The sequence below is a fragment of the Lissotriton helveticus genome, chromosome 3_1 (genome assembly GCF_964261635.1).
Source record: "Lissotriton helveticus chromosome 3_1, aLisHel1.1, whole genome shotgun sequence".
NCBI lineage: Eukaryota > Metazoa > Chordata > Amphibia > Caudata > Salamandridae > Lissotriton > Lissotriton helveticus.
The window spans coordinates 551,865,990-551,891,276 of record NC_136061.1 but is presented as its reverse complement, the minus strand read 5'-3'; the positions used below and the strand labels follow the sequence as shown (position 1 = coordinate 551,891,276).

At 49.6% G+C, this 25,287-nt stretch overlaps 1 protein-coding gene and 2 long non-coding RNA genes across 3 annotated transcripts in view; 2 read left to right on the top strand and 1 right to left on the bottom strand.

Annotated features, from left to right (window-relative positions):
* Positions 1 to 4,229, bottom strand: part of C3_1H3orf70 (chromosome 3_1 C3orf70 homolog) — a 135,495-nt gene extending 131,266 nt beyond the window's left edge. Inside the window, exon 1 of the mRNA XM_078680453.1 lies at positions 3,481 to 4,229. Coding sequence (XP_078536579.1) covers positions 3,481 to 3,664 — 184 coding nt within the window. The 5' untranslated portion in view covers positions 3,665 to 4,229. The remainder of the gene's footprint in view (positions 1 to 3,480) is intronic.
* LOC144822677 (uncharacterized) overlaps positions 1 to 25,287 on the top strand; it is a 281,123-nt gene that overhangs the window by 34,212 nt on the left and 221,624 nt on the right. The gene's annotated exons all lie outside the window — the stretch shown is intronic.
* LOC144822680 (uncharacterized) overlaps positions 1 to 25,287 on the top strand; it is a 62,255-nt gene that overhangs the window by 15,591 nt on the left and 21,377 nt on the right. The window lies entirely within an intron of this gene.

The following is a 25,287-nucleotide window of genomic DNA, read 5'->3' as shown; positions in this document are numbered from 1 at the left end:
TCAGGATTCAGAATGTAATACAGTGGAATGTATCTCAACCTAAACAAACCTTTTTAGCAAAATTAGGATACCAAAATCCTGGGGCAAAAAAAAACTACTTTAACCTAGATTGCAAATGTAACTTATGAAATTAACATTAACAAAATGATCTTTGTGACAAAAGCAGTCACCCCTGAGCTATACGCATAAAATAATGTTCTGTGATCTGCATAGTACATGCTCTTTATATCAGTCACATTAACCCTGTGTGCTACCTTAGATGAGTCAGAACTGCTACTAGAAAAAACTCCGAACTCTATCCAGTAGTTACATTTATTACCAGAGTTCATATTGCCACTTTTATTGTTGCCTGATTACCGTTGGATATACAAGGAACTCTGGGGTGATTTTTAAATTGCGTAACTCCTACAAAACCAGCCCCCAGTAACAAAGGTAGCCCCCACCACCCTTCCAAATTCCCCGGAAAATGCCCGGCACAGCCAATCTGGCCTTGGGTACAACCAAAACACACAGTGACAATAATCAAACTGCATAGATGTTGCTTTTGTGTAATCTCTTAGGTCGTCCAATTCCACAACGTAGAAAAAAGTTGTGGATAAAGCTAGGCAAATCAATTGAGAATGAATGCTTATTTATTCAGTTTTTCCCCCTTAAGTACTATATCATGGCCCGAAGATATGATATGATCAGCAGTAACTCATAGTGTCAGCAACTGTCAAAACGTACTTAATGCAGTAGGTAGTACAGTCGGCTCGCAAAATAAAAGTACAGCTCCCGGATTGCTTAAATTTGCACTATTGCCTGGTAATTTTGCAATCACGTGTTCAAATGTAATTTTTTGGCATCAGATGGTGTAAAAAAAATTCCTTCTGATCATTACCTGCAAATGTTCCATCAATAGTGGTACATAATTGCTCAGCACAGGTGCAAATGTATGTGATCTGTTTGTGGGCATTATTTAAGGTTAAAAAAAATGTAACCTTGCAGGGGTGTACCTGTCATAATGCAATGTTATGTTAAGTGCATTTGCATTGTGCATTTCTCCCATGTGTATGATGCTGCAGTGCTTTCAGAGTCTGACAGCCCTTTAATGGTCTGGGATTCTCGTGGACCACATTCAAGGTGGTCTTTGGACACAGTGTTTGGCATAGTTTATGAATGCATTTTATTGGCTAGCGTATATAACTCTCTGATGTATGATTTACTACTGGTTCATATTGGACAGTTGCTGGTTACTTCTTGCCATGGGTCTCAATAATGCACCCCGAGTGTGCATTATATAATAGTATAATACGTAGGATTCTGTAATCCACGTATAAATGGCAGTCTGATTTCTTCATAATCAGTGACTTGTGCACCCAGTCACCAATTGTAAAGAAAAAATGTCAGAACTGCACTATTATAAGATATTACAGTTGAGTCCTGACAACAAAATGCCTGCTACCAGAGCCAACAGCTGAGGTGAAAGGCAGGTCATTGAGCTTAAGCAGCTGTTTGAAGCAACCAAAATGGAACATTGCTTTGGTTCTTCTGCTCTATTTTAATTGCTTACAACGACGATTTGCCACTAATATTTAAACAGGTTTTTGATGGGTTTAATTTTGCATTAGATGTTTTATTTGTATCCTTCATGTTTGCAAACAGGCTTTTTCTTTCATAGGAAAGAGGTACACACCAAGGTTTTTAGTAGTTTATGGAAAAGGTGATGGTGTGATCATGCATTATACAGTTTAAAGTACCCCCGGCATACATAAGGATATTGCAAGTCACCGCGGAGTTCCAAAATCTTTAAAGGATCTCTGCCTTTGGCCGTGCTCCTCTATATGTTTATTGCACTCCGGTGATTTGCAATATCCTTGCAATGTATGGCAGAGGTACTATAATCGTTCTGGTTTCCAGTAATGTTTTACTACAATCACAGGAGATGAATTTCAGCTTTTCGTGTAAATGTCTTTTATTTCAAGCACAGGAATTAAGGCTGCTTGAGAATTTGTACACAGGCTTAGTTTCGGACGCAGATACGTGTCCCGGCGGCCAGGAAGCATCCTGAAAGCGCCCGTGCTCGCCGGAGATGAGAGATGGAGTGCGCGCAGAGGAGATCCCTCTTTTGCTAAGCCCTGGGCAAGCCGCGAGCGCAGCAGACTGAATCGGAGCCCAGCCGTCGCGCGCAGACGAGCCTCCCTCCAGCATCCTTTCATACACTAGTCTGTCTGAATCGATTGTAGATTATTATGGCAGCCTTCAGCTCACGAAGCTGTCATTCTTCAGCCGCGGGTCTTTTTTCCAGGCTGAAATAAGAAAGTCGCTAAACAAAAAAAGTGTATGTGTGTGTGTGGGGGGGCGAGGGGAGGGGGAGGGACATGTTGAAATATAAAGGTTTTTTTTACCCGGCTCAGAAACACAAAGCAGCGCTCGCTCGCGCCTGCATGGTCTACAGCAGCTGAGATCCACCAGCGCGCGTATTTAGGCAGCTTTGGGTCATTATTTTAATTTCTGGGATAACGCAAGGGGTGCACCCGGCAGGGCACCCAGAGGCGGAGTTTACCAAAATCACGAGACGTCATCTAAGGGCAAGGCACGCAAAAACAATCGCACAGCCAATGTTCGTTTACACGTGTATTTCTAGAGGCGGTGGAATAACATGGAGGCGCGCGGACATAAATTGCTTTGAACCCGTACACACTTGCAACCCTGCAAACACGAATTATAATTGTGTGATGCTGAAGCCTGCTTGTACCCTCCCACAACCCTGTTCTGTCGGTATATTTCCCTCGCAGAGCAGCTGCGTCTGATCTGTTTTTATAGTTTGGTCCACTGCCCAGAAAAGAGATTATTTTCATACTTCAATCACAGTGGCAGATTTGCTTTTCGTCGAGCTCTCGCGCCATATGCACGCCGGGGAAGCAATGCCAGGGAAGGAGGCGGTGTTGTGAGCTCCTGTGCCGCCTGCGAAGAGCAGGAGCGGAGGCGAGGGATGCGCTGGAATGCGGCGCAGAGGCAGGGTGCCCGCCGCCCTCACCTCTCATGTGCGTGAAACACTCGTTCTGGGCAGTCTAGCTCTGTCTTTCAAAGTGGGAAATGTCGTTCCGATTCTGTGGAGCAATATTTATCTCAGAGACTTTGGATATGGGCCAAAAGTTGAGAGCTGGGGAGAGAGCCCGGCCTCGGAGCGCCCTGGGTGCAGCCGGCCTGCGCGCGTATTGTGGCTCAGGCTGGTACCCTCGAGTGAGGTATGGTGGGGCCCAGGTCCCAGTTCTGTGTGTCCTAGTCCCGTGTGCTCCATCACCACAGACGTGGGCTGTTGCTCTGTGCCAGGAGCGTCACGTGAAGAAACACACCGCGCCGTGCAACAATCATATTCACACACGCACACTTTCCACTTAATCTTCCTTTGTAAGTGGCCCCTCCAGTTTCGTCTGTGGCCCAATGCGCGCCCCCAAACCCAAAGAGTCCCCCCCAGAGACGGCACTAGGTACTTACAGTGGCACCAGCCCAGGTGGCAGCACCAGTGCAGGCGGAAGCACTTCCCGTGGCTGTGCGTGGCACACATGGAGAGCCCGTCGCAGGGCTGGAAGTCCGGCCGCCCGGCGCAGCTGCGGGCCAGCGCCTGCGCCTCGTCCACTTTGTCACTCTTGAGCGCCTTCAAGGCGGCCGCGGCCGTCATGCTCCTGGCGGTGGGACGAGCGGGGATCCGCTCCCGTGAGGTGTCAGTGCCTGAAGGCGGCCGGGGATCCCTCCTCTCTGTCCTGGAGCGGATGGGGTTCAAGAGATCCGTTCAGAGCCCAGCTGATGGGGGATCCCTCCCCTGAGAGCCAAGTGAGGGCTGCAGGAAGGGCACGGTCTGCACCAAAAGAACCTCTTCAGGGGGACCGAGTCTTGCCCAGGAGGGAGCCCTGCGTGCGGGCAGGTGGGCGACGACCCGCTCCTGGGAGCCCGGAGAGGTGGGCGAGGTCCTCCCTCGGACAGTAAAGTGAGGCGGACGGGGTCCTCCTCTCTCACGGTCACGGGGAAGCTGCGAAGCTGGCAGCTCTGTCACTGGCAGCAGCTGAGGCAAGCAGAGCCCACCCTCCGGAGATGGCATCAGACGAGGCGGACACTTGGGGACCCCAAGCGCCGGATGTCAGTCGAGGCTCTGGACCCGCCCCAGGATGGGAGCCGCCCGCTACCCACCCCCTGCTCTGGAACCCGACACGCCATGGCCGGTCTGCTCAGCCCACTAGCTCGCTTCCCTGTCTGTTCAACCAGCCCCTGTGACAAGCCCCGGCGCCCCTCCCACAGCCACGAGACTGTCAGATCCGTCCGGGTCCGCCTGACCTCCAGGGAATATCCATCGCTTGAGCATTGCGGCGGAGCCTAACAGGGCGTGCACCCCCCCAAACATGTGGCCCCCACATCTCTCAGAGCCTGCCTGGAATTTCGCACCCAAGCCTAACTGGACTCGGCACCCCTTCACCAACCCCCAAACCAGCCTGAGAGTGGGGGACGCGACACCCACTGAGCGTGATTATGGGGTACCAGGAAAAGTATCAATGAACACCTTATGAACAAAACGTAAGGGCAATGTACTGATGGTCCACGTTTAGGGGCTTGACTTTAGGCACTCTGAAATGGAGGATGGTAACTGACGAGGAGGCACAAGTATTATCCATGGAGTGAGCAGGTCAAACCTAAGTCATACATAATTACTTCCTATCGCCCTACTTGTTCCCCTTTCAGTATGATTTGGACAAGAAATTATTCTGTAGGAACTACTCGTTAACAGTCGCATTGGTTCATCGAGAGTTTGATGGCAGGTGAACAGAACAGATGTGAGATTGGCCAAGTGGATGGATAAGTGAGTGCATGGCTGGATTTGAATGCATGAACAGAAGAATAGTCGAGAGACTAGGGCACAGTGCTTTAAATGGGAAAAAATAACTGCAGGTACTCATTAATATCAGCTAGAGGCGTGGCGAGTGGGCGGGTCTAGGGGCGGGGCTTAGGACAACATATGAGGATACATAATGACTTCTATATCAGTAGCAGCAACTATGAACAACACATGAGAAATGTGTGTATGTAAACGAAACAGGTTAACCCATTACACAAAATGAAACCCAAAAAGGATGACATGTGAACAGTTCCTCGTTTTGAAATATTTGTTGCTTCTTAATGCCGTACTGTTATTTGTTTGGCACAATACTATATACTCTCAAGCGTACACACACACACACACGCACGCAAACACACACACTCTACACATTCCCTCTAAAATCTACTAAGTCTTCTGATTCTCTCCCTTTTCTCTCACAGAAAAACAGGCGCACACACACACAAGTAAAAGCTACATGAACAGATTTGTTGCATGCACGGTATACAACCCTCAACTTTTTTTTAGCTGTGCATCAATCAATCAATCAATCAATCATAGGCATTTATAACGCGCACTACTCACCCGGAGGGTCTCAAGGCGCTGGGGGGGGGGGGGGGGGTCCGCTACTGCTCGAACAGCCAGGTCTTGAGCTTCTTCCTGAAGGAGAGGTGGTCTTGGGTCAGGCGTAGGTCGGTCGGGAGGGAGTTCCAAGTCTTGGCGGCCAGGTGGGAGAAGGACCTTCCTCCTGTTGTCGCTCTTCGGATGCGGGGGACGGCGGCGAGGGCGCGACTGGCCGAGCGGAGGTGGCGTTTGGGAGCGTAGAAGTTGAGGCGGCTGTTGAGGTAAGTCGGGTCTTGGTTGTGTAGGGCTTTGTGTGTGTGGGTGAGGAGCCGGAAGGTGATTCTTTTGTTGATCGGGAGCCAGTGCAGGTCTCTCAGGTGTCTGGAGATGTGGCTTTGTCTGGGGACGTCGAGGATGAGTCTCGCCGAGGCGTTCTGGATACGCTGGAGTCTCTTCTGGAGCTTGGCGGTGGTTCCGGCGTAGAGGGCGTTGCCGTAGTCCAGACGGCTGGTGACGAGGGCCTGGGTGACCGTCTTCCTGGTCTCGGTGGGGATCCACCGGAAGATCTTACGTAGTATGCGCAGGATGTTGAAACAGGACGAGGAGACGGCGTTGACTTATCTGGTCATGGAGAGGGAGGAGTCCAGGATGAAGCCCAGGTTGCGTGCGTGGTCTGTCGGTTTGGGTGCGTTGCCCAGGGCGGGGGGCCACCAGGAGTCGTCCCAGGCGGAGGGTGAGGAGCCCAGGATGAGGACTTCCGTCTTGTCTGTGTTCAGTTTCAGGCGGCTGGTCGTCATCCACTCGGCCACATCTTTCATCCCTTCGTGTAGGTTGGCTCTGGCGGCGGCGGGGTCGTTGGTCAGGGAGAGGATCAGCTGGGTGTCATCGGCGTAGGAGATGATGTTCAGGTTGTGTTGGCGTGCGATGGCCGCAAGGGGGCTCATGTAGACATTGAAGAGGGTGGGGCTGAGCGAGGAGCCCTGAGGGACGCCGCAGATGACTTCCGTGGCTTCTGATCTGAACGGGGGGAGGCGGACTCTCTGTGTCCTTCCGGCGAGGAAGGAGATGATCCATTCCAGTGCCTTCTCCTTGATTCCGACGTTGCCGAGGCGCTGTACTAGGGTGCGGTGGCAGACAGTGTCGAATGCCGCGGAGAGGTCCAGGAGGATGAGGGCCGCTGTTTCTCCGTTGTCCAGCAGGGTTCGGATGTCGTCAGTGGCAGCGATGAGGGCGGTCTCGGTGCTGTGGTTGGCCCGGAAGCCTGACTGAGATGGGTCGAGGGATCCAGTCGCCTCGAGGAAGGCTGCCAGTTACTTGTTGACGGTCTTCTCGATGACTTTGGCTAGAAACGGGAGGAGCGAGATGGGGCGGTAGTTCTTGAGTTCGGTGGGGTCCGCCGTTGGTTTCTTTAGTAGAGCGCTCAGTTCGACGTGCTTCCAGCTCTCAGGGAAGGTGGCGGTGTCGAAGGAGGTGTTGATGATGTCCCGCAGGTGGGGTGCAATGACAGTGTCGGCCTTGTTGAAGACGTGGTGAGGGCAGGGGTCGGTTGGAGATCCGGAGTGGATGGAGTTCATCGTGCTGATGGTGTCTTCGAGGTTGATCGGTGTCCAGGCGTTGAGGGTGGTGGTGGGGGGCGTTGGTGTGGTCGTGGGGAGCGTTGTTTGTGTGTTGAAGCTGTTGTGTATGTCAGCGATCTTGTTGTGGAAGTAGGAGGCGAGGGAGTTGCAGAGGTCTTGCGATGGGGTGATGTCGTTGGTTCCGGCGTTGGGGTTGGAGAGCTCTCTCACGATGTTGAAGAGTTCCTTGCTGTTGTGTGCGTTGTTGTCCAGCCGGTCCTTGAATGCTGTTTTCTTGGTGGCGTGGATTAGTTGGTGGTGCTTTCGGGTGGCGAGCTTGAGGGTCGTCATGTTGTCCGGTGTAGGGTCTTTTCTCCAGGCTTTCTCGAGGGCACGGCAGTTCTTCTTGGAGCTCATGAGTTCGTCGGTGAACCACGGGGCCTTCTTGCTTCCGGGTCTGCTGGGCGGGGTCCTCAGAGGGGCGAGTTCGTCCGCGCAGGTGCAGATCCATTTCGTGAGGTTGTCGGCGGCTTGGCTGGGGTTCGCTGAGCTGGTGGGAGGGTGCTGGTTTAGGGATGCGGCGAGATGGTCGGCTGTGGTCTTGTTCCAGCTTCTTCGTGCAGCCTGTTGCTGGTGGTGGTGGACCGTGGTCCTTCTGAAGGTGAAGTGGATGCAGCTGTGGCTTCATTGAAGCCTGTGCTCGGGATATGATTTTACCCCAAAATTGTCATGATTAGAGTAAAAAACATTAGTGTAACTGTAAGTATGTCGTTTGGGTAGCTCTTCTTCACTCCTTGAGTTTGAACCTAGGGGCATGAAAGGTTTTTTTGTTTTTTTTCTAGAAAAAGATAAATGCAAACTCTGTGCAGGTTTTCTTTGCCAACTGTGTACTCTTTCACCAGGCGAGAATCTAACATTTGCAGGATTTGTTTGGAAATTATTAGTGTAACCTGCATGTAGTAGTTTTTGCTAGCTGTTCCTCAAGACATCCTCAGTTTGCACTTCTGGTCATATCATGTGATGTGATGGAAGCCTCATATTCTCAGATTCTGTCTGCAAAAGATGAATTGTAGCCTGCTCGTGTGTAGCCTTGACTATCAAACTGTGCATTATACGTCTAGGGAGGAGAGCCTAAGATTTTCAGCGTTTGTCTAGAATTGATTAATGTAACCTGCATGGATATAGTCCCGCCTCATTCCAGGTTCAAGCATGCGATGTGGTGTTTCCCATCAAAATGTCAGGCCTATTTATGTGATGGAAGATTGCACCCAACCTTTGGTGGAGCATGTGGGATGCACTGCTAAAAACCCACGGCCGGAGAAGTGGGGTGAATAGTAGGCTCGGCTCCTGCTGAACCACAAAGTTCATTGCCAACATTAGTCAAGCGTTTGACACTTCCTGATTCTTTCTTGGACAAGTTGGTAAAGTAACATGTTTGTTGTGGCTGTGGGGAAGGAGAGCATGCCCCCGTATGGCCCTCATTCACCATTGCCTGGAAGGGGTCCCAGGAGTGATGGTTATTTTTTCATGTCTTGACTCCGCACATCCCTACTCCTGCCTTCCACAAAGATAAGCAGCTCCTGTCCTGAATAAAAAGATGAGGGGAAAAAAGCGGCTTTGGTGGAGGCAGAGGATTTTGTTGGGCTGTCAGTCAATATCCTAAATAAGACTGGATTACTGACTGACTGCCCCTCCCAACCAATTTACACACCTGATGGAGAGGGGCGGGGATGAGACTAAAGCACTCTCAGATGAATAGCCCTCTGGCACCTGATCGACAGTGAAGGGTCTGTCTAGACCCTGCACTGTTAATCACAGCGTGACGCACGGCGAGCCCTCTTAGACCCCTGCAGTCTCAGGCCATTCACATGGGCGCAGTGACTCGGCAGGAGGCTTGGCGGCTTACACGCTCCTGAGAAGCAGAGCGGCATCTACGCTGTGCTATAGGAGAGACATAACCGGAGCCTGCAGTCCCGTCTATTAGGGTACCGGTACTCTTCCCTGCCTAATAAGAAGTGCCAGTACTGAGGGACAGAAAATTAAGAAGTGCCGGTACTCAGGGCACAGATCTACGACAAATTCGCATATGGCAGTAAAGCAATTAAAGTTACTGCGTTGTGCTGCGGTAAACGGAGAGAGCGGACAGAGCTCGATCTACTAAGATATGGCGCTGTTTTCCTCTCTTTGCGCTCTTTAGGGTGCCATCCCCCAGTGCACACACCCTTGTGCAATACAGCAAGGGCGTGTGCGTTCTGTACAGAATAATGTTTGCACTAGAAGAGGACCATTCCGGTAAAGAAACTATCGCTTAACACTTTTCCTCCTTTTGATATGTGCTATACAATGCAATGCAGGATTCAAGCAAAGTAGGAAAACTTAGGGAAAATATCCAATGCAAATCCTGATTTGTGTTATGTAGTAAATCACAGCTTAACACGTTGCATCAAGTTTGCGTTACAAAAGTAATGCAAACCTGGCACACAGGGTAAACAACCTTTACAACGCAACTTTTACATCGCAGAGCCTTTACAACGCAACCATTACAACGCAAACTATTACATCGCATTGCTCTGCGGGGCGCTCTAGGATAGGGAATAGGTTAATTTACTATCCAATAACCTTCCCTAGTGTCCACGGGGACTGGAGTTGGAATAGTAAATTAAACTATTCACTATCCAGCACCCCAAAGCACTATGCGTTGTAATGGACTGCGTTGTAATACTTGCGTTGTAAAGGCATGCGATGTAAAAGCATGCGATATAATGTCATACATCCGGCGCACAGTGTTGGTGTTGGTAAATCTGAGCCTAAGTAATAGATGAGTACGTGCATGGATGGGTAAGCAGTAGTGACAGGAGAGTATTGCATCTCCTGGTACAAAAAGGACTGCGGCTTTCTCAGCACCTTGCACTTGTCCACCCATGCACTCACCCATACTCATTTATGAGTGCACGCAGTCATTTATCAGTCACTTATTCACCAACGCACTCGCTCATCCATCCATTCACCTACTTAATGCCTCATTATCAGAATTTTATATTGAAACGCAAAATGGGATCATTAGCAAGACTGAGTATTTTTTTCATATGGCGCTCAATTAGAATCAGTCAGAAAAATGACCCATGTGACAATCCACTCAGATATAATGTTGCAACTGGACTAGAAAGTTCCATTTTTTTTGTCTATGGGCAGGTGGCTGAAAATGAACTGTGTCACACTTTTCAAAAGGAAGTTAGTTAAAAACGATTCTAAAGATGGCAAAACATGGAGTTGCATTTCCTGATGGCCCCATACTTTGAATTCATGCATTCCATGAAGGAGACCCACGTTTTTAGGTCTCGCGCCTAACGTTACACTGCGCAGTAGTGTTCGCGCAGCGAGAGTCCTTTTGACGGGGTTTCAGAAATGGACCCTGGAAATGAACACGCTCGTATGTGTTCATTTTCTATGGTCTTCTCTGATTGGGCTTGGAGTGCGTGTTGTTTTGTAACAGAACACGCAATAGGCCATAGGCGGTTGCGTTGCTCCGCCCATGGACTATTGGTGTCTGTTTCGTGCACCAAAGCCAATATGTCTTCAATTATCGTGCCCAGACACAGGCGCGATGATTGAAGACATATGCCTCGCATTGGCGTGCGCGCATCACTCGCGGGCGTTTTTTAAAAATTTGGATCCATTTCACGGAGAAGTCGTGTTTTGTTCGCGTTCTCTGCACCTTTCCTGCCGGGTCGGTTTCTTCCTCACACCGTGTCCAGCTCTTCCTGATAGAAAGAATGAGGTGGAGAGAGGTGGTGTGCAGAATTGCATCTGCTGTGCAATTTAATTTACCCTTGGGTCCACAGTTTGCAATTTTTATACCAAACTCTGTCTCTTTGAACACATTAAATGCTGATTTAGTTTGTTTGGCACTGCTGTTTGTCATGAATATTTTCAGTGTTTCTGCAGCAGCATTTTGCCGTACTGCACACGCCAGGAGATTCTGCACCGCTGCACCTGACGCTATAATAGAAGACCTTCTGTGCTCTGCTGTGGGTGATGGGACCTTGCCCTGCTGTGGCTGGTGCTGTGCTGTGGCTGTTAAATACAGTACACAAGGTTGCCTTTGCAGTACCTAGTCTGTGTGTCGGGGAGCGCGCAGCACTGCCGCTGCATGCACAGCAGCGGTGGGTGTCCTTCTGTCGCTGAAGGTCGAGTTCTTTCCATAAGTCGAGGGAGGGTTCCAAAGAACAAGGGGAGGTGGTGGTGTGACGGAGTTCGTCACGAGGTGGCTCCCTCTCCCATCGCAATTGTGTACTCGTAAACGCTGAGCGTTGTTTACAATACACCGTGTACGGAAATCCAACTCGGACATTCCCTGGGAACCAAGCATTGCTTGCACGGCTGCACATGCCCCCTCTTCAGGGCAGCTCCAGCTGCGGTGGGCTCGGGGAGAGGCCCCTCCCCAGGCTGAACACATGTCCCCTCCACAGCTGTGGGCTGCATGAGAGGTGGGGGAGGGGCCATAGGATCTGACTGTACACTCTGTAAGTCTGTGTGTGAGCGCGCACAGCAGACATTTCATACCTTCCCGTGCCCGAAGGGAACTAGCTCATAGACAGCTCAGAGGGTCAATGCGCCCGCTCCAGAGATCTGTGCGCAACGCACATTGATTCTATAGGATCACAAGCTAACTTAAGTATGTGTGTATAACTTAAGTGCATGTGTGCCTGAGGGAAAAGATGGGTGAAAGCGCGTGTCCAAAGCAACAACTTTAGGTAAAACAGCGCAGTGTGTTTAGGTGCCTGCTGCAGAGATGTGTGTGAAACGTAAAAGTTACTGGCACAGACGACTTTCATGTGGGATAAAAATAATATGGCCTTGAGTTGGGTATGAATTAGGTCTAATTTTAAAGTTCCCACAAACAATATAGCCTGTTACATAAATCTTTAATCCTAGTGAGTGGAGGGTAGAGTAGTGCCAACACTCTCAGATATGGTCTTCATGGGACCTTTCGGGAGCATCCACTATGCACCTTAAATGTTTAGGGCCTCTGAGCGCCTTATTTTGATATGACTGGGTGCCCCAGTACCCGTTTTTAACGAAATGCGTACACTCCCTCGGTAAGTACAGGTTTGTGCACGAGCTGCAGCCGGCACCGGGCCGGAGTTAATGCAGTGAGTGCACGGTGTGCACGAAAAGTCGCTCCTTGCCGTAGTCATGTCCATTCTAGTGGAGCGATTTGTTTCCAAGTGCAAACTGCACCCTAGGTGAGAGCTAAACAGGAGCCTGTGGGATGAGCCACATGCATCTCTAACACGCGGGAAAAGTTCACGGAACAAAATATGCTTGAACATTCCTATAAAACACAAAAAACAAGCATTTTGGCTGCCCCGAGGCACGTTCACAAGTCACCAGCATGGAATTTCATCATGGCCACGTGCCAAGAGGACAAAGTGGGATTTCTTTTTTCGCAGGAGCGCACAGCCACCGTGCTCCGGTGTTCGGAACGCTTTGGGGCCTAATTACCCCAGCTTCATTACTGCCCTCCACCCTGTTGGGACAGGGGCAACAGAGCACGGTGGTAAACTAAATCAAAACATAGGCTCCTTAACTGCGAGCAGCGCATCTATAGAGATTGGTTTCTCTGTCACTCAGTTTGAACGTCATTCGCACTGTGTGCTCTTGAGCACCCCCAGTGGTGTTATCTAAATAACTGGCCAGGAGTCACCATCACTCCACTCTCACAGGAGGCAGGGTCCTTTACTTCCTAGGTTTTAAATTTAATGGATTGTGAAAAAACGGTGGTAGGTGTTGCTAGATCTTGTTGATGACAAGGAGAAGCACTATGTGTTTTTAAAATACCCCTCACACACTACGAATCCCATAGTGCCATGCTTCATCATGGGGGTCTTCCCGTCCCTTTACGGGGCGGGGCGTGCTTCTACCTACGAACTACGTGGGAGCACTTGTTGTTTGTGGAGTCAGGCTATGTGTGCTGTGAAAATAGTGAGTGGTAGGGGGTGAGTGTGAGAAGTTGGCCGGGTATATGATGCTCACTAGTTCTAGTGATCACCTTGTACCATGCCAAGCAACCCTTATGATGATTGGTTGTAAGTCAACCTTAATAGACCAGCTATCCTAGTAGCGTGGACAAAGCAGTCTTAGGCTAAACTCTGTAAAGGCATGTGAAGCAAGCTGTTTTACCATACACAATCCCCTTGAATACCAAATGAAAGGTCACCACACAGATATATATTGAAAATATATATAGATTTATTTCTACAAATATCCCCTATACTCTTTATGAGCACAGAAGCAAATGCGTTAAAACAAAACACAGTTTAAATATACATAAGTTGCACAATATGGATGAGCCCTATGGGACACCTAAACCATATACTAAAATAGTGGTATAAGAACCGCTATGGGGAAAGGAAAGAGGCCTAGGGCCTGGGGAATCGCTGGAGCTGTTCGAGACTAGCAGTGATGAAGTCGGGAAAGGCCCGCGGGACTCGGGTGCAGTGCTCAAAGTGCACGCATGCACCAATGTTAAGTCAATGGTGCGTAAAAGTTACAAAGTTAGTGTTTAAGGAACCTTCCGATGGACCTACAAGGATAAAACTTTAGACACAGGCACTAGAGGTGTATACCAGTGTGGGAACACTGGCGTTGCTGAGTTACCTCACCCACAGGAAGCGGGTGCACAGGTGCGAAGTAGTGTCGGGTTTCGTCACGCAGGTCAATGGTGCTTGGAGCTGAAGATGCTGCAGGCGGATCGTCGAGGAGAGTTCCGGTTGAACCAAGGGTGTATCTGAAGAGGTGAAGACCTGAAAGCAGAGGGGACAATGTTCAAAGTCACTAGCCAGTGACTACCGTGGAACCAGAATGGAACCAGGCAATGTCGGGTGCAAACAGGTGAAGAGGTGCAGCTTGTCTCCGCAGCCACGTGGACACGAAGAGGTTAAGGACATCCAGGAGTCGATCACGAGCTGTCCCACAAAGGCTCTAGCTGATGGCGGTGTCGGCAACTTGATTGGAGCAAACAGGCCTTGGCTAATGCAAGCCACGCAGGAAGTGGAAAAAGCTTAACACTCGGACCAGCAAGGTCAGAGCGAGGGCTCCTTTTCAGGGGAGCAAGGGCCAGTCTGGAGCAACCAGACCAGTGGTGCAAGTTGTAGTTTTCGTCGCCAAGATGGCCACTAGCCGCGTGGCAAGTGACCGGGAGGGCGCGTCGAGTGGCAAAGTGCAAAAGGGCCCCACGTCGATCGTGGAGATGCTGGGGGGGCTGATCTTCGGTGCAAATGCTGCTCGGGGTTGGGGCTTCCCAAACCCCAAAGCACACCATCGAGGGTGCCTCAGGTGCTGCGTAGTCAGCTTTTCGAGGGTCTTCCGAGATGTCCGGTCCCACGTCTCTCGGTGCCTCCACAGGTCCCTTCTTTGCAGGGACTGTGGATCGGGCTCTGAGATGTCTGGGAGTCTGGGTCTCGTTGGGCTCTGGGCTCCGGCAGGAGGCGGCGGCAAAGCAGACGTCGAGTTGCTGGTTGGTGCCTGTATTCACAGGGTGGTCACTCCTTGGCCATAAGGGAGATTCTCTTCAGTCTTCTGTGCAGCAGAATGTCGAAGTCCAGTCTTCTTCTTAGTTTCAAGTCGAGTTCAGGATGATCTGAAGTCTTGGGACACAGCTCCTACTCTTATTCGAATTCTAGGGGCCGGATTACCTGCTAGGTCCCTCCTCTGGGTGGGACCAGGAAGGGGGGTGGTTACACCCCCTTTCCTTTGTCCAGCTTCGCGCCAAGACTGGGGCTGGAGAGCCCCAGCACCGGTTTGAACTGGCATATGCACAGGGACACCTTGTGTGCCCCAGGCATGTCTGATTCTATTCAGCCCTGTCCTACCCAATACACAAAATCCTGTCTGGGGTGGTGCTAGCACCTCCCAAGGCAGGAAACCCTTTGTCCAAGCTGCCCTCGCTGGAAGGACTCCCAGCAGCAGGAGGTCAGATTTGTGTCTGCGGTGGCAGCATCCATTTTGTGATGCTGAGGCGCTGTTTAACTTTAACTGGGGTTGAGGTTAGGTACATGTCGTATCCCTCTAGAACGGTGGAATGCTACCCCCGTTGCCAGAACTGGTGAGGGGGTAGTATTCCAATTCGTATGACACCTTACTCGACATGTTTTGATAAAGCCAAACCAAAGATAGCATTTAACCGCGAGGTTCATAATGCACTTAATAGTATATGGTATGGCAGTATCATGAAACAGCTAAAGGACATGGTTCTGAAAGCTGCAGACAGGCTCAGCTCATGCCAGAGCACCATCTCACATATTTCCAAGCACTCTGCCTCCAGGATTGATGAGGCCTTCCATAGGAGTGGCTGATAGGAACATATGTGTCCATTTTAGGTTAGGCATAGGCATACTACACCTAAGTAAGGGGTGGTTACACCGACTTACCCCAGCTGAGTGATCAGCCAGTTGTGTCAAATATGGAGGCCAGGCCAGGGGTGGCACAATTTGTGCTGCAGCCCCTGGTAGGCCTTGGAAGCACCTATGCCCTGGGTACCTGGGGTACACTGTTACAGGGGCCAATAAGGCGAACCAGTTCCAATTTCATACTGCACCTAATGTGCATTGGCATTCATTTAGAGAGAGAACAGCAGGCTGTGGGTCTGATTAGCAGGCCCACAGCCTCATTAAGTCATAAACCAGTGAAGCAAAAAGCAAAAATTTGGGGTGACCATAGGATAGCAGACCCTACTCTCCTACACAACCCCCCCCCCAAACGCAGGGACATTAGACTAACCTTGACCAGTTGTGTCTTCATGTTCTAAGTGGAAGTACCTGGAGAGACCATCTGCATTACCATGGTCAGTCCCTGGGCGGTGCTCCACTGTAAAGTCCATCCCCTGTAGGGAAATGGACCACTTGAGCAGTTTGGGGTTTTCACCCTTCATCTGATTAAGCCATAAGAGGGGCTTATGGTCGGTCTGAATCTTGAAGTGAGTCCCTAACAAGTATGGTCTCAACTTCTTCAGGGCCCACACCACAGCAAAGGCCTCCCTCTCAATGGCTGACCAACGTTTCTCTCTGGAGGTCAGCCTTCTGCTAAGGAAAGCAATGGGCTGGTCTTGACCATCTACATTAAGTTGTGAAAGCACAGCTCCCACTCCCAACTCAGAAGCATCTGTTTGGACAATGAACTCTCTTGAGTAGTCAGGACTCTTCAGGATAGGTGCATGGCCTTCTTCAGGTCATCAAATGCCTTTTGACAGTATTCTGTCCACTGAACCTTTTTGGGCATCTTCTTGGATGTCAGATCATTAAGAGGAGTCACAATGGACCCATAGTTCTTAACAAACTTCCTGTAGTACCCAGTCAGGCCCAAGAAAGCACTGACCTGAGTCTGGTAGTTGGAGGGTACCAGTCCTTTATGGTCTGGATCTTACTCTCCAGTGGTTGAACTTGGCCTCCACCTACAAGGTGGCCCAAGTATACAACTTTACTCTGCCCTATCTGGCACTTGGTTGCCTTGATAGTGAGGCCTGCCTTTTGCAGAGCCTCTAGCACTTCCTTCAGGTGGACCAGGTGATCCTCCCAGGTGGAGCTGAAGACAGCAATATCATCCAGATATGCTGCGCAAAAGTCATCCAACCCAGTAAGGACTTGATTCACCAACCTTTGGAAGGTGGCAGGTGCATTTTTCAAACCAAAGGGCATCACCACAAATTGATAATGCCCACCTGGGGTAGAAAATGCTGTCTTGGCTTTAGACTCCTCAGCTAACCTGATTTGCCAGTAGCCAGCTGTCAAGTCAAATGTGCTCAAATACTTGGCAGAAGCCAATTTGTCTATGAGCTCATCTGCCCTTGGAATAGGGTGTGCATCTGTCCTGGTGACAGCATTGAGTCCTCTGTAATCCACACAGAACCTCATCTCTCTCTTCCCATCATTGGTGTGAGGTGTGGGGACCAGGACCACTGGGCTAGCCCAGGGGCTCTCTGAAGGCTCAATGACACCTAATTCCAGCATCTTTTGCACCTCAGTCTTGATACAATCTCTGACATGGTCAGGTTGCCTGTAAATTTTGTTCTTTACAGGGAGACTATCACCAGTGTCCACCACATGGGTACACCAGTTAGTCTGACTGGGTGTCAGGGAGAACATATGTCGATATGCCTGCAAAACTTGTCTACAGTCATTTTGCTGATGTTCAGTGAGGCTGCCATCTAAGGCCACACCATCAACTGAACCATCCTCAGGGTTCTGAGTCAGCAGGTCTGGGAGAGGGTCACTCTCTTCCTCCTGCCCCTCATCTGTAGCCATGAGCAAGCCCATGTCTGCCCTGCCAACATATGCTTTCAGCCTGTTAACATGGAGCACCCTGTCGGGGCTCCTGGGAGTTCCTAGGTCCACCAAGTAGGTAACCTCTCCCTTCTTTTCAATGATAGTATGGGATCTAGACCATTTGTCTTGGAGTGCTGCTGGGGCCACTGGCTCCAACACCCATACTTTCTGTCCAGGCTGGTACTCAGTCAAGACAGCCTTTTGGTCATGCCAAGCTTTTTGTAATTCTTGGCTAGCCTCAAGGTTTTTGGATGCATTCTCCATATACTCAGCCATCCTGGAGCGGAGACCAAGTACATAGTCCACTATATCTTGCTTGGGCTTTTTGAGAGGTAACTCCCATCCTTCCCTCACCAAACACAGGGGTCCTCTTACAGGGTGCCCAAACAACAATTTAAAGGGGCTGAAGCCAACCCCCTTTTGTGGGACCTCTCTGTAAGCAAACAGAAGGCAGGGCAGAAGAATATCCCATCTTCGCCTGAGCTTTTCAGGTAATCCTTTGATCATGCCCTTTAGGGTCTTGTTGAACCTTTCAACAAGCCCATTGCATTGTGGATGATAGGGAGTGGTGAACTTGTAGTTGACACCACATTCCTTCCACATTGCTGTTAAGTATCCTGACATGAAGTTGGCACCTCTATCAGATACTACCTCCTTAGGAAACCCCACTCTGGAGAAAACTCCAAGTAAGGCCCTGGCCACAACAGGAGCTGTTGTGGTCCTAAGTGGAATTGCCTCTGGGTACCTGGTGGCATGGTCCACCACCACCAGTATGAATCTGTGCCCAGATGCTGTAGGGGGATCCATTGGTCCTACAATGTCAATCCCCACTCTTTCAAAGGGCACCCCCACCACAGGTAGTGGTATCAGGGGGGCCGTTGTAGTACCACCTGCTTTGCCACTGGCTTGGCAGGTCACACAGGAGCGACAAAACACCTTGGTATCTTCAGACATGTGAGGCCAGTGAAAATGACAGACAAGTCTGTCCCAAGTTTTATTCTGGCCTAGATGTCCTGCTAAGGGAATATCATGGGCCAAGGTAAGAAGGAAGCCCCTAAATTGCAGAGGTATGACCAACCTCCTGGTTGTACCAGGCTTGGGGTCTCTACCCTCTGAATAAAGGAGCCCATCATCCCAATATACTTTATGGGTACCTTGAGCATTCCCAGCAGCCTCAGCAGCAGCCTGCTGTCTGAGGGGTTCAAGGGAAGGACAGGTTAACTGAGCCTGCCCCAAGTCTGCCCTAGAAGGTCCCCCTGTCCCCAGAAACTCAACCTGATCAGGTTCAAGCTCTTCAGGGACAGTTCCTTCAGGGGTCTCAAGATCATCTTCCTGTGAAGGCTGATCCTCACTTGTAGGCAGTTGGGAAGGCACAGCCTTTACCCTCCTGTTCTTCTTCTTGGAAGGTACTTGGTCCATTGTTCCAGGATCCAAGACCTGAGGTTCAGAGAGGCACTTTTTGGCCTGTGACCTGGTCACAGCAAGGACATGTGATGATATCCCTAACATCTCTGCATGAGTCCTGTACTCAACTTCTGACCATAGAGAGTTCTCCAGGTCATTGCCTAACAAACATTCTACTGGGAGATCAGCACTAACCACAACTCTTTTTAGGCCAGTTACCCCTCCCCAGGAAAAGTTAACAAGTGCCACACTATGTGTAGTAGTGACATTGCTGGCATTGGTCACCAGGTAATTATCACCTGGCAGGTATTGTCCAGGGTCCACAAAGCTAGGTGTCACCATGGTGACACTGGCACATGTGTCCCTGTATGCTTGAGCCACTTTGTCATTAATCAAAGTCGTCTGCCTGTACTTGCCCAGATTACTGGGACTGACAGTAGTGGACAAATCAATCTCCACATCACAGATCAGAACAGCCTGGTAGGGGTTCTGACTAGGCCAGAATCTCCCTCAGTTCCCAGGGTGATACCTACTACCCCCTTAGTTTATGGACCAACACTGCTAACTGTACTATTGGGTGCAGGTGCCTTAGGGGCTGCAGAGTTGTGGTGGGCTCCACCCTTTTTACACTCACTTGTCCAGTGAGAGGTGTTTTTACATGTACTACACCAGGGTTTTCTTTGACCTTCTTTCTTCTTCTTCTTGGAAGTTTGGGACCCACCCTCAGTATTAGTTTGGGGCCCTGTTGAAGACTTCTGGTCTTTAGCTTTCTGCTCCCCACCCTTCTGGTCTGTTTTCTTTTGGTCACCACCCTGGTTCTGGTTCTGGTTCTTTTGCTTAACTCTGGTTATAACCCATTTGTCTGCCCTCTTTCCCAATTCTTGGGGAGAGGTCAGATCTGAGTCAACCAAATGTTGATGCAACTGCTGGTTCTGACAGTTATTTAAAATCTGTTCTCTCATCAGTAAATTGTACAATCCTTCATAGTATGTAACCTTACTTCCCAGCAACCAGCCCTCCAGAGCCTTAGTGGCACATTCAACAAATTCAGACCAGTCCTGAGTCTGTGTCTTCTGGGTGTCTCTGAACATTAACCTGTACTGTTCAGTGGTTAAGCCTAACCCATCAATCAGAGCACTCTTCAGGACCAGGTAGTTTCTAGAATCCCCATCACTAACTGTGAGGAGTCTGTCTCGGCCTCTACCTTCAAAGGAGAGCCACAAGATTGCTGCCCACTGCTCCTGAGGGATCTGCTGTACTCTGCAGGCTCTCTCAAGTGCAGTCATCCATTTGTGGATGTCATCCCCAGTCTTGTAGGGGGGCACAATCTTACTCAGGTTTCTATTGTCATAGGACCTGTCTTTATCCTTTTGGATATTGCTGCCACCAGTGGATCCTAATCCACTCTCTCTAGGCTGTCTTGCTCTAGCAAGCTTCTCTTTGGCCAGGGCAACTTCTAATTCTTGCTTCTGGATCCTAAGTTCAGCCTCTCTCATTTTGGCCTCATGTTCCCTTCTCTGAGGGCTAGACAACTCCCTTTTGGAGTGTCCACGAGAACCTCTAGAAGCTTGGGAGGCATTGGACTCACCTGAGTGATTCCTTCTCCTCCTTTGCTCCTGGTTAAGTCCACTTGGGGGTCTGAATGGGTTGGACCCACTTTCAGTCCCAAATGTGCTTAAGTTAGCCTGGTTAAGCCTGCTGACTAGCGCCTGACTATTTCTCTCATCATCAGACCCACTTTCCTCCTCCTCCTCCTCTTCTTCCTCATCCTCTGGCTGAGTATCTCCAGTGACGTGGTCTTCCTCCTCTATCTGGATGACAGGGGCAGGGGTGTCAGTGTTGTCATCTTCAGTGGGAGAGCCTCCATCTCCATTCCCTCAGGGGCCTGGTTTGGAGGTCTTTAGAGCTTCAGACTGGTCTAACAGCTCTCTGAGGTGACCTGCTGTAGGGGTAGGACCCGTTTTGATTCCTCTTAAGGAACACAGCTGCCTCAGTTCTTTAAAAGTAAAGATAGCAAATTTGGATGGTGCCCTTGGAGGGTCACTCTCAACAGAGATAGGTCCAGTGGATCCCTCTGCTCCAGACATTGCTCTAGTGTGGGTGGATATGTTGCAATCTACCTACACTGGTGTTTGCCTACCAAACCTATCTAGTAGTTGTAGTCAGGGTGTGCTACTCCCTATCCTCTACAACAACTAAGTTCAGTAGAACTTAAGTATACTAGTCTTGTTTTAGTGTACCTATCAGGTACCTGTATGATCTTTCAAATTATACTCTCCAAAGATTGTAATGGTAAAACAACAGCAAGCTCAAATCCCAACCGCTGCTCACCAATGTGAGAAGTTGGCCTGGTATATGATGCTCACTAGTTCTAGTGATCACCGTGTACCATGCCAAGCAACCCTTATGATGATTGGTTGTAAGTCAACCTTAATAGACCAGCTATCCTAGTAGCGTGGACAAAGCAGTCTTAGGCTAAACTCTGTAAAGGCATGTGAAGCAAGCTGTTTTACCATACACAATCCCCTTGAATACCAAATGAAAGGACACCACACAGATATATATTGAAAATATATATAGATTTATTTTTACAAATATTCCCTATACTCTTTATGAGCACAGAAGCAAATACGTTAAAACAAAACACAGTTTAAATATACAAAAGTTGCACAATATGGATGAGCCCTAGGGGCCACCTAAACCATATACTAAAATAGTGGTATAAGAACCGCTATGGGGAAAGGAAAGAGGCCTAGGGCCTGGGGAATCGCTGGAGCTGTTCGAGACTAGCAGTGATGAAGTCGGGAAAGGCCCGCGGGACTCGGGTGCAGTGCTCAAAGTGCACGCATGCACCAATGTTAAGTAAATGGTGCGTAAAAGTTACAAAGTTAGTGTTTAAGGAACCTTCCGATGGACCTACAAGGGTAAAACTATAGACACAGGCACTAGAGGTGTATACCAGTGTGGGAACACCGGCGTTGCTGAGTTACCTCACCCACAGGAAGCGGGTGCACAGGTGCGAAGTAGTGTCGGGTTTCGTCACGCAGGTCGATGGTGCTTGGAGCTGAAGATGCTGCAGGCGGATCATCGAGGAGAGTTCCGGTGGATCCAAGGGTGGATCTGAAGAGGTGAAGACATGAAAGCAGAGGGGACAATGTTCAAAGTCACTAGCCAGTGACTACCGTGGAACCAGAATGGAACCAGGCAATGTCGGGTGCAAACAGGTGAAGAGGTGCAGCTTGTCTCCGCAGCCACGTGGACACGAAGAGGTCAAGGACGTCCAGGAGTCGATCACGAGCTGTCCCATGAAGGTTCTAGCTGATGACGGTGTCGGCAACTTGATTGGAGCAAACAGGCCTTGGCTAATGCAAGCCACGCAGGAAGTGGAAAAAGCTTAACACTCGGACCAGCAAGGTCAGAGCGAGGGCTCCTTTTCAGGGGAGCAAGGGCCAGTCTGGAGCAACCAGACCAGTGGTGCAAGTTGTAGTTTTCATCGCCAAGATGGCCACTAGCCGCGTGGCAAGTGACCGGGAGGGCGCGTCGAGTGGCAAAGTGCAAAAGGGCCCCACGCCGATCGTGGAAATGCTGGGGGGCTGATCTTCGGTGCAAATGCTGCTCGGGGTTGGGGCTTCTCAAACCCCAAAGCACAGCATCAAGGGTGCCTCAGGTGCTACGCAGTCAGCTTTTTGAGGGTCTTCCGAGATGTCCGGTCCCACGTCTCTCGGTGCCTCCACGGGTCCCTTCTTTGCAGGGACTGTGGATCGGGCTCTGAGATGTCTGAGAGTCTGGGTCTCGTCAGGCTCTGGGCTTGGGCTCTGGCAGGAGGCGGCGGCAAAGCAGACGTTGAGTTGCTGGTTGGTGCCTGTATTCACAGGGTGGTCACTCCTTGGCCACAAGGGAGATTCTCTTCAGTCTTCTGTGCAGCAGAATGTCGAAGTCCAGTCTTCTTCTTAGTTTCAAGTCGAGTTCAGGATGATCTGAAGTCTTGGGACACAGCTCCTACTCTTATTCGAATTCTAGGGGCCGGATTACCTGCTAGGTCCCTCCTCTGGGTGGGACCAGGAAGGGGGTGGTTACACCCCCTTTCCTTTGTCCAGCTTCGCGCCAAGACTGGGGCTGGAGAGCCCCAGCACCGGTTTGAACTGGCATATGCACAGGGACACCTTGTGTGCCCCAGGCATGTCTGATTCTATTCAGGCCTGTCCTACCCAATACACAAAATCCTGTCTGTGGTGGTGCTAGCACCTCCCAAGGCAGGAAACCCTTTGTCCAAGCTGCCCTCGCTGGAAGGACTCCCAGCAGCAGGAGGTCAGACTTGTGTCTCTGGTGGCAGCATCCATTTTGTGATGCTGAGGCTCTGATTAACTTTAACCGGGGTTCAGGTTAGGTACATGTCGTATCCCTCTAGAACGGTGGAATGCTACCCCCGTCGCCAGAACTGGTGAGGGGGTAGTATTCCAATGCGTATGACACCTTACTCGACATGTTTTGATAAAGCCAAACCAAAGATAGCATTTAACCGCGAGGTTCATAATGCACTTAAGAGTATATGGTATGGCAGTATCATGAAACAGCTAAAGGACATGGTTCCGAAAGCTGCAGACAGGCTCAGCTCATGCCAGAGCACCATCTCACATATTTCCAAGCACTCTGCCTCCAGGATTGATGAGGCCTTCCATAGGAGTGGCTGATAGGAACATATGTGTCCATTTTAGGTTAGGCATAGGCATACTACACCTAAGTAAGGGGTGGTTACACCGACTTACCCCAGCTGAGTGATCAGCCAGTTGTGTCAAATATGGAGGCCAGGCCAGGGGTGGCACAATTTGTGCTGCAGCCCCTGGTAGGCCTTGGAAGCACCTATGCCCTGGGTACCTGGGGTACACTGTTACAGGGGCCAATAAGGTGAACCAGTTCCAATTTCGTACTGCACCTAATGTGCATTGGCATTAATTTAGAGAGAGAACAGCAGGCTGTGGGTCTGATTAGCATGCCCACAGCCACATTAAGTCATAAACCAGTGAAGCAAAGAGCAAAAATTTGGGGTGACCATAGGATAGCAGACCCTACTCTCCTACAGTGAGGATATGTGAAAGAATTAAAATGTTTAAAAAATCCCTGGCTAGTAGAAAAAAACAATGTATTCACTTCTCTAGCTGAGAATGTTAAAATGGGGTTGTGGTAGGGATATTTACTATACCCTACTCGGTCGACATGTTTGGTAAGCAGTCCCCACTGCTTTACTCCAAGGAGATTGGAGGAGTTAACGCGGGTGTCCCCGTTTTCGGTCGAGAAAGTATCCGACGCTAAATACAGGGCGACTCACAAACAGGCGTGCGGCTCAAAACGAGAGATTTTTTCTCTATTTGATACATAAAAAGACCTGCTGGCTGGTAGGAGATTCCTGGGCTTTGCATGGTCTCAGTGTTGGTGTGTTCAACAAACTTTGCAGTGGTAAAATACTATAGCCCTGAAGAAATTGCCTACAAAGTCGTGGAAGGCAATGAAACATGTCGGCTTGGTTTAATTGGTAGGCATGTTTAGCAACCAACCCTGCTTTTTAATCGGGTAGGTGGCACGTAATTAAAGAATAAAGTAGTAGTAATCGTGCACGCCTATACATTTTAATTTCATTTCCAGTCTTTGGTTTTCACTGCACTTATACTTTGTTTCTGAACACATTCACCTTGGGCCTGATGACCGCCGATGATGAGAACAGGGCATACTTGGTGAGTACCTATCAGGTATCCCGATGGTGGTTCGCCCGTGAGGGGTCATCTTGCCCGTGCACATTTTTTCTTTGCAACAGTACATACTACTGTGGGGTGTTTTTCTCGAGACTGTCGTAATTGGGATTTGAGCGTGTTTTTAATAGGCAAGACACGTTGTACTCTCTACCCCTATTGTAATTAAATGAAGGGGAGAATATTGTAAAATTGCAATAAGAGTTACACGTCGTATTTAATGTACAATTGCCCTGTGAGGACCCGGTCATTGTTGTGTATATGACTATATGAGTGGAGGGCGACTTGGGTTCTAGCTTTTTCCCTCTGTGCTCCTTGTTGAATACGGGTTTTGTGGATGACCAGTTTGGCGCCAGATCTGATTTTTATTTTATGTTGGTAATTCTTCAGTAGACCCAGGTCGTCACAGAATAGGTGAGGGAATTAATCACAAAGAGTAGTTTCAGGATCAGATTTCTCTACTAGGAAGACTTGCTCTCTATTGTTAGGATCAAGAATGATGCCTAGCTCCTTTTGGTGCCTCCAACCCAGAAGATTTGAGCCTTCACTCACTAAGTAGACCTTCCCCACCGTGGATCTTCCCTTAAATTCTATTTGTGCTTCTAACATTCCTACTAAAGGAATAGGATCCTTGGTGTAACCTTGTGCGGAGATGTCTGACTTCATTATCTTGGTTTCTTGATCTCCCAGGTACTTTTTAAAGTCTTCTAAGTTTAACAAGGAGAATGGTGAGCAGGAATCGCAAACACAACAGTGATGGACAGAATGTGGATCAATGTCACACATTCACCCCAGTCCAAAGATCTGGGCCCAAATCCATCGTTTTTCCACTCCACACCACCCTGGGT